Source organism: Mauremys reevesii, linkage group 1 (genome assembly GCF_016161935.1).
Source record: "Mauremys reevesii isolate NIE-2019 linkage group 1, ASM1616193v1, whole genome shotgun sequence".
In the NCBI taxonomy this organism is placed as follows: Eukaryota; Metazoa; Chordata; order Testudines; family Geoemydidae; genus Mauremys; species Mauremys reevesii.
This window is the reverse complement of record NC_052623.1, coordinates 103,357,879-103,368,907: the sequence shown is the minus strand read 5'-3', so window position 1 is coordinate 103,368,907 and position 11,029 is coordinate 103,357,879. Positions and strand designations below refer to the sequence as shown.

Sequence of the window (11,029 nt, the reverse complement as noted above, 5' to 3'; positions counted from 1 at the left end):
CACACATATATATATATATACACACACACACATAGTAGAATACTTGAAAAGCTCACTCTTATTGTCATCACAGGGTTTTCCAAAATGTTATTGTTTTACTGGCACATAATGTAGGGGTTTGTTGTTGTTTTTTTTAAAAAAGGATGTTTTGGAGGAAAGTTAACGCTATCATAACTGAAGAAATTTTATATAATTTTAAAAAAAATTACCCTAAGGTGATTTTGCTAATTTTTAAAAAATGTTTTGCATATTCTAGCTACACTGATTTTCATTCTTTAGGTGCAACCTACCCAGTTAAAGAAAGGTATCCGACGTAAAAAGAACCAGTACATGCAGTTTCAACACATTTTATTATATTTCTGTATGCATTACTCTCAAAACATATCACAAGAAATGATGAAACCACTTAAACCTTCAAATAAAAAATCTGAAACAGTTTATGCTCACAATTGTACATATTTATAGTTAAGAAACATTCTTTATAAATACTGTTTCCTCTGTAGCAAGTTAATACCATAATTTAATTACAAATGGATAAATATGGTAACAGGTATTTACAGAAGGAAGGGTGTTATTAGGGAAAAGCTAACGGCACGACGTTTATTTTTCCTCACAATCTTCCAGACAGGAACTAACAAATTGAACTTGCAAAAGCACTAAAACATCACATGTAAACCCAGCTAACAGAAAAATACATTCACAAGCGTTGTTGTTGGTGGTGTGTGTGTGTAACAGAATGGAGACTTTGGCACAGTTTTCCCCCCAGTCTATAGTTGAATTAAGTTTACAATCAAATTGCCTCTTAAAAAAGAACACAATATTCATTATCACAATTACAAAAGAAACCATTTTCTTCCACGTTACTTTTTTTTTTTAATGGATGAACTAAAAAGAGAAAAAGAAACGAAAAAAGTCCATCACTTTTTGGGGTGGGAGAAAATCAATCCGTAGTTTACAAATGGGGCGAACTTCTATACACCAAGAATCGAATAAAACTTCGTTTACCACCTTGGAGGAGGAAGGAGGAGTCCTCTCTGTACACAGCTGGTCGGGATGGAGGGTGCTGGGGCAGAGGGACGGGGAGGGGGAGACAAGAAGAGTTTAGCTGTGGCGGATTTTTTTTGTTTTGGAGGCTCTGGCGGGGATTTGCTCTCCTGGGCTCTAGAGCCCTTTAAGTTGTTAATCCTTTCGCTGGTTAAGAATGAAACCCAAACCAAACAGGATCCAGCACCTTCCCGGTGTGTCTGCTTCTTCCTCCTCCTCGGCGGGGCCTCGCCCAGCAGTCCGGCAGGGCCCCTACACGTACCATTCGTTGAAGTTGGAGGAGAGGCCGCTGTGGCTCCCGCTGGCCCCCCCACCCCCGCCGGCTCCGCTGCCGCTGCCTCCCCCGCCGCCGCCGCCGCCGCTGCCTCTGTGCACCGCAGACACCGCGGCCGCCGCCGCCGCCGCCGCCGCCGCCGGGGACAGGTTGGTGGCGCTCTGAGTCTCGGCGCTGGGGGACACCAGGCCCGGGGGGGTGGAGGACTCATAGCCCGAGCTGGCAGCCGGGGACGATTCCGAGCCTTGAGGGGAAGATTCATGGACCTGGAAAGCAAATGCAACAAGACAGGGTGGAGTAAGTGTCCCTGTGCGCAAGGCAGCCCCGGCCAGTGCTCACTCCCAGGCGCCCCGGTCCGGCCCCCTGTGCCAAGCAAAGGCTCCCTGGCTTCACAACCTGCCGATGAGGCGGCTCCTGCTTTTGTTTCCCTTCCCAATAAAGAAAATGCGAGTTAAACCCTTCTCCCAGACCGACCCCCTCAGAGGATGTCAGCTGGAAAAACGGCGGTGTGGTATTATACCTTCATGTGCTTCCGCAGAGAGCTGGGGTGGGTGTAGGATTTGTCGCACATTTTGCACAGATAGGGCTTATCTGAAGTGTGGACATGCATGTGCTTCTTCCTGTCGCTGCTGTTGGCAAAACGTCTGTCACAGCCTTCAAATTCACACTGGAAAGGCTTTTCTCCTGGAAGATAAACGAGGAGGATTTGGTTATAGTAAACAATCAACTTGGACTTCTCCCCTACTTATTGCACAATAATCCACAAATGCCTGCCTTAAAATAGGGGTTAATAGGAAGAACTGTATTTTTTAAAAATTTCGAATGCTTTGTTTACCAATGTCAAATCCACTAAAATGGTTAACAAAAGATTGATGTCACTGTGTGGATTGTTTTCTGAGGACGCCTTGATGTGCAGCTATGAACTAATCACTTCATTACTGACAAGATATTTTATCATAAAATACAAAAATATTGGAGCCATATCTAGCCATTGCTTTTTAAGTAGGACTCCCCAGTGAAACCAGTAGGGAGTTCTCCGTCAAAACTGGTGACACGATATGGCTCCAGTGTATTTACGGATTTTGTTTTGTTTCAACTGGTGCTATAACACAATCGTCTCGAAAGCATTTTTTTTTAAATTGAGACGTTTGCACCTTTATATAAGATTCAATATCCTGTTAAACTATAAACCATTAACAAAAGAGTTAAGGCTACACACATTTTATTTCATGTATGGATCTTGGAAGTAAACACATATCCGCTGGGGGAAACTAAATGTCTGTAAAATACTCCATTTAATTTTCATACTATTTCTTCACCCTGTTGCCAGAATTCCAAATGCTCAGAGTAATTTGGAGGTGAGAACTCAAACATCCACCCATTTGGAGGGGGAACCATTTAACATTAAATTCCATTAGCACCTAAATTGTTTCTTAAAGACATCCGCTCAGACACAATGACTTAAGTGCGGGCATTTCATGCAAATAAATTTCTCAAATTTTAAACCTTGTTAAAGCTCGTCTCGCACCTAGCATCATTCTTAACACTTAAGAAAACAATAGGCCTATCGATCTTACCCGTATTCAAGTAAATATTTATAGTGGAAGTTGCTAAAATATTTGGCTGTCTTTTATGAAATACTCTGGCACAATTCTAAGCTGCAAGTAATAGTAAATGAATACTCTATGAAGCAGGATGATGCGTTTGTTTTGTTACTGTTCAGCTCATGCAATTTACCACCAGGAAGTGTTGTGTTCTCTCATGTCTGACCTGATTTTTGTGTAAGTTTCTGAACCTCAAATCCTCTGCTACCTATTATATAATTTAATAAACTGTTGCAACACCATCCTAAACCACCTCACATGAGACTTTAAAAACACTTTCTAAATTAGAAAATTTTATTGCCCTCACTCACACCATTTAAATTTAATGAAAAGCATTCCCTGAAAGGGACATTTCGCCACTTACTACGAGATATTGTTATATTTACAATACCTATGCACGCACGCACACACCCAAGTCATATATAAATGTGTACATTACTTACGGACAATATTTTATCTATACATATGTCAAGCCATATTTTAATAGTATCAATTAATATATCTCGCCTGTATTTACTTTGAAAGGGAAAGAGTTCGGCCAAGTCTATACATGTTTTCACATTAATAAACGACCACAGATATAAAGCAATTAGTAAAAAAAAAATCCTTTCAAACTGAAAGAGCCGGAGAAAACACCCGGGAAGCGCTGCAGCATGCTGAACATGGAAGTCTTTACACACGGGAGCATCTTTCAGTGCATTTTTTTAAACCAATAAGCCATTTTTAAATCTTCGAAACCAAACATAATTACCTGTGTGTGTCCTTTTGTGGATTTTTAGGTTTTCTGATCTGGCGAAAACTTTCCCACAGCCAGGAAAAGGACAGGGGAAGGGCTTCTCTCCCGTGTGCACTCGGATATGATTGACCAGTTTGTATTTGGCTTTGAAAGGTTTGCCTTCCCGGGGACACTCCTCCCAATAACAGATATGGTTGCTCTGCTCGGGTCCCCCAACATGTTCCACCGAGACATGGGTGACCAGCTCGTGCATGGTGCTAAAAGTTTTATTGCAACTCTTTTTGGGGTTGTTCAGCTGCTCGGGGTCGATCCACTTGCAGATCAGCTCTTGCTTGATGCACTGTTGTCTCATGTATCGAAAAAAGGCACCTGGGTGGTGATGGTGGTGAGCTGCCATGTTCATGCCCATATTCATATTCATGGGGCCATACTGGTTGTGCAGCTGAGCCGCCGAATAGGGATCAGTCCTGGGGCTAGAGACCTGGCGGTATTGATCCGATCGGGCGAAGACCTCCCCGGGCAAACCCAGCCGCATCTGGCCGTTCAGGACGTTTTGGGAGGCGTGGGGGCCGTGCTGGTCGTGAATGGCGGGGAAGAGGATGTGGCTCTGAGCGTCCGTGTGCGGGTGATGGAGGGTCCCGGCCGCAGGGCCAAAGATCCCGTGCTGGCCGCCGGCCGGAGACGAGTCCCCAAAGCCCCGGCTGCGAAACAAGAAGTCCCGGGTGGAGTTGAAAGGCGCCCCGGAATAGGAGCTGACATGGGCGGCGTGGGGCCCCAAGGCTGCCGCCGGGTAGCCGGGAGCCTGCGAGGTGAAAGCCGAGCTCTGGCCGGGGGACAGATCGTGGGCCCCGGGGTTGAGTTTAAAAGCCCCCATGTGGGCTGCCGAGTCCACAAAGCTGTTCTGCGCCGCCAGGCTCAGCTCCCGGTCCTGCATCTCGGCGGCGGCCGAGTGATGGTGCCGAGCGAAAGTGCCCACTCCAATGGCAGGGAACTGGGGTCCGGCGTCCAGCAGCATGGTCCTGCCGCTCCTCTCCGCTGCCTCCCCCGCGGCCGCTCCTCTTCCTTCCCGGCCACCACCCGGCAGCAGCAGCAGCAGCAGGAGGAGGATCCAGGGACCAGGCTTCCCCCCGCTGCACCGAGCCGCAGCAGCAGCAGCCGCCGAGCGAGCGAGCGAGCGAGCCACAGAGAGACGAGTCCAAAGCCAGGCGGAGAACCAAAGTGTATTAAAGGAGCTGAGGCGGGGGCGGGCGGGCAGGGCAGAGGAGGGGGAGCGGGGGGAGGGAAGGAAGGAGGGGGGACAATCGCGTTGCCTTTCCCTGCAATACACACACACACACTCACACCCTGCCAAGGAAATGTCACTGCCGCCAACCTCCGCCCTGAGCCCCGCACCCCCAGAAGCGCTGGCCCCTTTGATGCCTCCCTGCTCCCCCACACCTCGCTGGCTCCCCCCCTCTCCTCCTGCGGCTGGGGTGTCCCCTCCCCCCGCCTCTTTTTTATTCCTCTTCTTCTCGGCTGGGCATGAGATGTGTCTCGCGTAGTAAACTCGCAGGAACGAATTCCCACAGATGAACGAACCAGCCGCGGCTCTGTCCTCGCCCTGGAGCCTCCTGTCTCGCTTTAAGTTGGGTCTGAGCTGGGGTGGGGGTGATGGTGGGAGGGGAGAGGAGGAGGAGGAGGGGGGAGATGCGGATTAAAAACAATAACAATAAAAAGTGATCCCCTCTCTGGGTCCCCGAGCCGAGCGGGGGGGGCTCCGCAGCAGGACCCGCAGCCCCTGCAGATGATCACGCCTCTCTGGAGCGGGCTGGGGGACGGGAGCCCTTCTCCTCCTGCGCCCGGCTGCTCCCTCAGTGCGGGGGGCTAGTTTCCTCCAGGGTCTCTCCGCCTCTGTTTATTTCGGTGGGTGCTGCTGCTGCTGCTTTTATTTTTTCCCCTCCCCACCCCCCTTCTTCCAGCCTCTGTCTCTTACTCTCCGGCTGGACTGGCAGCGCCTCTTCAAACGCCCCTTTAACAGCAGCCCGGTCATTCTCCAGGCGCCAGCTCATTGGTCAAACTGGCCTCATCCATCCTGGCGTCCCCCTACGAGCGGCTAATAGCGGCTCGCGCTTCCCCGGGTCCTTCCCGCCTCCCCCTCCCGCACCAAGGCTGGGCGGCGGCGGCGGCAGCAGCGCCGGGCTCTGTCCCCCCCAGCACAACCCCACCCCGGAGCTCGGCCACAGGGGGAGGCGGAGTGGGGCTGCCGCAGCTCCAGCCACCAAGCGGGAGCAAGGCTGGAAACGGGGGGTTCATTGAAACCCTTTTTCGCTGTTTCTTTTTGCTGGGGAAGCGATCGGGGGAAGAGGCAGGGGAGCCGCCGGAGCCAGCCTGCCTCTGCCCGCTCCAGTCGTCCTTCTCGGGAAAAACCAACAAGCAAAACAACGCGCTTAAAACATGAAGGGGGGGGGGACCTGCCTATACTGCCGCTCCCCTCCCCCTTTTCTCTCCTCTGCTGCAAAAGCAAATCCGCCAAATAATCGAAAGGGACAGAGAAAAACCAAATACACTGTTGATAATGGTGCTATTTCGTCCCGGGGGGGAGGGAAGAGAGAGAGAAAAAAAACACCAAACAGCTATTTGGTGTTTTAAACCACTTGTATAGAGCGGAGAGATCAGACTGCCTCTGCATGTGCATTGCAGAGCAGGGGCTATACGGCTTCATGGTTCCTTTCTAATTTCTAACAATAACCGCAACAACAAAACTTGCTGTTGTTGTTTGAAAACCGTATTATTAGAGGGCAGGAATAATAACAATAAATAATAATAAAAAGCAGCACCCTATGCACACCGAACAAGTCCGCTTCCCCTCCCCCTCCAGTAAATACATGTCTGGCCCCTGGTTGGGTTTGTTTTGCAGTGGCTGGAAAATAATCATGTTGGGGCCAGTATCCAATAAACAAGGCGCTTAAAAAATAATATTTGTAATACTGACCTTTCTGCACTCAGCCTGACGTTTACACTCTAATCATCTCTGTGCTCACCAGAGAGAATCAACCCAAAATGTAGTGTTGTGTTGTTGTTTTTTAAAGAGGCGGAATAAATACTCTTACCAGCGACATTCCTATCACTCCTCACGTTATTGTGTACTGCACCAAATACAAGTGGACTTTGCGTGGGGGGGGGGATTTTATAATGCTCTGCTGATAGATAGATAGATAGATAGATATAGATTATATTACAGTGTCTAACGATATGTGAAATCAAAACAACATTGCAAATAGCTTTTCTCCCTTGATTTGGTTAAATTAGTATTTCCCCCTTCCACTAAATGGTTAAAAACAATTAAAAGCCTGCCTTGGAACAAGCTGAAACATAAAAATATCGCTGGGTTTATTACTCTTCGTAAAACGCGAGGGGTTCCTTTATAAATAACAGGAATTCCTTCTAATCTAAAATGATCGTTAAAACTCACAAACTCCAAATGTATCTAGACATCCCCCTCTGTTAGCTAAAGCCCCGAACCCTTCTTCCAAGCCGTCCCTTGGTCATGTCTTTCTACGTGGGAGTGCTGCTCCCCGAAGTTCTCTTTCCAGACTGCAGAATTCATCCATTTGCTGTCCTTGTATTGACCCTAAACCTATATGGCCAGACAGCAAACAGATTGTATTGTCCTTTTCCTATAACACTTCAGAAAAGAGGATTTGAGGGATGCCCCTTGAATCGGAGCTAGGGAGATAGAGCACAACTTGAAGGTTATAGTTATCTACAGTGTCTGCCTCCGGAAAACCGAATAATCATAAACACTGATAGCCACATGGGCTTATTTATTTAGTCAACATTTCAGCAGGAGAGTTTAAAGGAAGGTTCTGCATCTAAGAAAGGAAGAGCCCCCAAAAATGTCAGAGGAAAATATTGTGTTTAACATATGTCATAGTAAAACAATGTTAACATATCCAAATGCCTACCTTTCTTTCTTTCTTTCTTTCTTTCTTTCCAGATCACCCTGCTGCTGTATGCTGGCTCTGCGGCTTCAGGCGGCTGCATTGGGACAGTTTGGGGAGAATTCGTTAATTCCAGCCGGAGACCCCGCAGGCTGGACTCTGCTATTCTTTCAGGGCTCCAGTTCTACTCTCTCTGCAGGAAACAGAGGAGCTGATCCAAGTTCAAAGTCATGTCGCCGTCCCCTCTAAGACGTGCTTTATTTCTCTACGAACCGCAAAACCCCTTTCCCCCATGTCACAGGGTGAAAAGGGAAAAAGAGAGAGAGGGGAAAAAAACCTGCAGTCGCTTTCAGGGCCATTGCCAGAAGTGCAGACTTAAGCTCATTCTTTAGAGGGAAGACAGCGGCCAGTCAAACTCCCTTCTAAACTGTTTTAGTTAAATAAGTTTTTCAACAGGCTTGCGGAGGTGCCCGCAGTGCAGTGGTGTCAGACCCGCAGAACAAACAGCCGCTTCACATTCCCCTGTTTGTAAGTTTTACTTATTTCTCTTTGAAACTACACTGCTCTCACTATTACCGATTGCTTATGCAGATAGGGTGTGATAGCAAGGGATTTTTCCTAACTTCGGGTATTGTCTTCGTCTTTTATTATCTTCCTCTTCCTAGGAATCAACGTTCATGAGGACAGTTGAGTATTAGAATGTAAACTCCGCTAGATTTTTTCCCCACTCGATTGTTGTTTACATTGGGAAGTGTGGACTAGTTGTATTATAAAAGTTGATATGGACATGTGCATAGAATGTATGGTTGTGTGAAGCTGAATTTAAAGGCGTGCCTGTACCGTCTATTTAAATGCATATATATTAGGGTTAAGAAAAATGAAATTAATTATTTAAAGTAGAGATAAGATGCGCAACATTCAGTACAAAATCCAAACTTTATTTCCTTATGGAGAGAAGAGAAGAAGTGCAGAGAGGGGAATGATGCTCTGTTTAACCTGAAAAGAACAGAGCAATTTAACAGAATCACTTGCACCGTTGTCTGTATCACAGACACTCATAAATTCAACAAGATCATCAACAGGATATTAAGTTGCAGGTTACCTTTGATTTTGCCGATCTTAGCCACTTCTAGGCCGTTCGACCTATGACCCGTGAAGACCACATGTGTTGTGTTGTAGCCTCCCTCTGTAAAACACACTTTGGAACAAAAGTTCTTTGTCAGAGTTTAATAGAAGTGTAATGTAAAAGAAAAGGGAAATAATGAAAATCTCAGCCAAAGTTGTAACTTTTAAATGCCATTTCTTAAAACCCACTACAACATATAGGGAACCTACAAAGGAACACCTTTCTTTCATACCATTAAAATTTATTGTTCTCTCAGTTATACTTATAAAAAGTTCCTATATAAAAATGAATTTGCCAGTGATTTAGTGATGCAGAGTACAGTGGATTTTTTTTTAAGGGATGAAGAATCGGCCAAGTAACAGCGAATACTTGGACAATATTTTTACAGTTGTTATTGTGCTACTGCATCACACTGCAGATTTATTTTGTCACAGGAGACACTCTGAATTCCCTACCAGACTAGGAGTATTTTTATAACCGTAAAAATAAAAACACCAAAACCACTAAAAGCAAGATGTTAAACATGAATGTGTAATTTGACTGACATACCTTTTTCATATGGAGGTTGCCTTATAAATGCTAGTGACAGCAGAGCAGCTTTCCAATAAACTGCACTATTATTGCGATAGACTTTGTAATACAATTTATGCTGTCATTCATAAATAACAATGCCATATGGTAACCATATTGCTTATACAAGTAAAGCCGTCAAAATGTCACCATTTGATTTATCTCAACAGCTTCTTCAAACGTTGACGTTCAGATATAGAGAAAAATACGCCGAATTTTGAACTAATTTTAATAAACACTGTGCCACGTAAAACACTATTTACCATTTTTTTAAAGTTTTAGGGAAAAAATCAGAGTATTAGAACTATTACATGATTCTTCTAACTGGTAGTGTATTGAAAATTATTGCTTTTCGAGTTTTGTTGCCATATATAAATATACTTAAAAATGTCATTATAGTTCATTCACAATATGTTTATATTATAAATTCTCTTGATTTTTCAAACACTTTCACCAGTCCTTTATCACGAAAGCATTTAGGACTAAGTGGATACTATTCCATTAAATACACTCAATTTGTATTGTACCATAATGATGACTTCTACCTTCATTTGGATATATGAAAAAGAAGCTACGGGAAGTTGGCGTTTATTGTTAACAGCTGAAGTTTAAAAGAGACACAGCATGTGTAAACTATATCCAGTTGAGCACTGCATCAGGGAAAACAAATCTAGAATCCCAAAGTCTGCTGCTTTTTTACCTTTAGGTCGTTTCGCCACCATGTATTTATGCAAGAACATATGAGGTTTAATCTTAAACCCTCGCACTGCAGTGTGACCAAAAGTAAATCCTCCATGTTCCGTACTCTTTTGTGGTAACCAAAGAAGTTGTACTTCTAAAAATCATTGCTAATAGAGTCCTTTCAATGATGGACTGTACTGTGCATTCCACACATATATAGTACATCCATTCTGTAGAAACAGAGACCAATCGGTTTGATCGCATTTTCGCCAACTTGCAATACCACCCACTACAACATTTAATAATAAAAAGGCGTATGTAAAGAGAACTCTGTTCTGAAAGAAACAGAAGGGCCTGTCATGTATAAATATGTCATCGTCGGTATAATGTACAAACAAATCATACCTGGGCTTCTTTTAGTCTGCTATCTGAATTTGGGGGACATAATGGGATGTGAAACAGAGTATGTGTGAGCGCATGGATAATCTCCATGTCAACAAATACTTTCCGTTTATTATCACATGTGTATTTGGCAGGGTTCTTTCCACTTGTTCTGTTGGTATCAAATAATTATTACCCATATACTTCACCCATAATGGGGTTGTGACTCTTTCTGCACACACATATTTTCTGATAAGAGTTTTGAGACCATTGGTGCATCAGGCTTGAACTCTGAGGTCTTCACCATTATTAGTGTGAAAACTCTACCATAGAATTAATACTTGAATCCATTTCCAATCTTAGTCTCCCCTCGCAGATACACTCTGTCGCATTTTCAATATCTTGCCTGTCAGAAAATAAACCTGGCATAAACCACGCCTGACTGACGATAGGGTAATTTGCGTTCCAATAAACATGGATTTTCCATTCTGTACGTCTTTTCCCTTAGATCAAGAACAAAACTACAAACAAAGCAAAGCTGCCAGGAAGCCGTCCTGTTCACTTCCTTTATCGTTTATTAATTACCTACATCCATCCGAAAGAAACTTGTATCTGTTCAATAATTAAGGGCGTGCAATCAAGCGTTATGCTGGAGTGTCTGTGAATACAGCCTTACAAGGCGCGAGGTAATGG

The 11,029-nt window shown here is 44.9% G+C and overlaps 1 protein-coding gene across 1 annotated transcript; it reads right to left on the bottom strand.

Moving 5' to 3' along the window:
* Positions 1-572: 572 nt before the first annotated feature.
* Positions 573-4,846, bottom strand: ZIC2 (Zic family member 2). Its single transcript, XM_039489367.1, has 3 exons — positions 3,674-4,846; positions 1,839-2,002; positions 573-1,584 (listed from the first exon to the last, which is right to left on the bottom strand). The coding sequence occupies exons 1-3, from the start codon at positions 4,671-4,673 to the stop codon at positions 1,297-1,299; spliced, it is 1,452 nt and encodes a 483-aa protein (XP_039345301.1). The 5' UTR covers positions 4,674-4,846; the 3' UTR covers positions 573-1,296.
* Positions 4,847-11,029: the final 6,183 nt, after the last annotated feature.

Bases quoted from the DNA above. Each gene is read 5' to 3' on its own strand.
- ZIC2 (XM_039489367.1), bottom strand. From the start codon at position 4,673: ATGCTGCTGGACGCCGGACCCCAGTTCCCTGCCATTGGAGTGGGCACT. The intron at 2,003-3,673 runs GTAATTATGTTT...TTTATCTTCCAG, and splicing joins CCACAAAAGGACACACACAG to GAGAAAAGCCTTTCCAGTGT. The intron at 1,585-1,838 runs GTATAATACCAC...TTTGCTTTCCAG, and splicing joins CTCTGCGGAAGCACATGAAG to GTCCATGAATCTTCCCCTCA.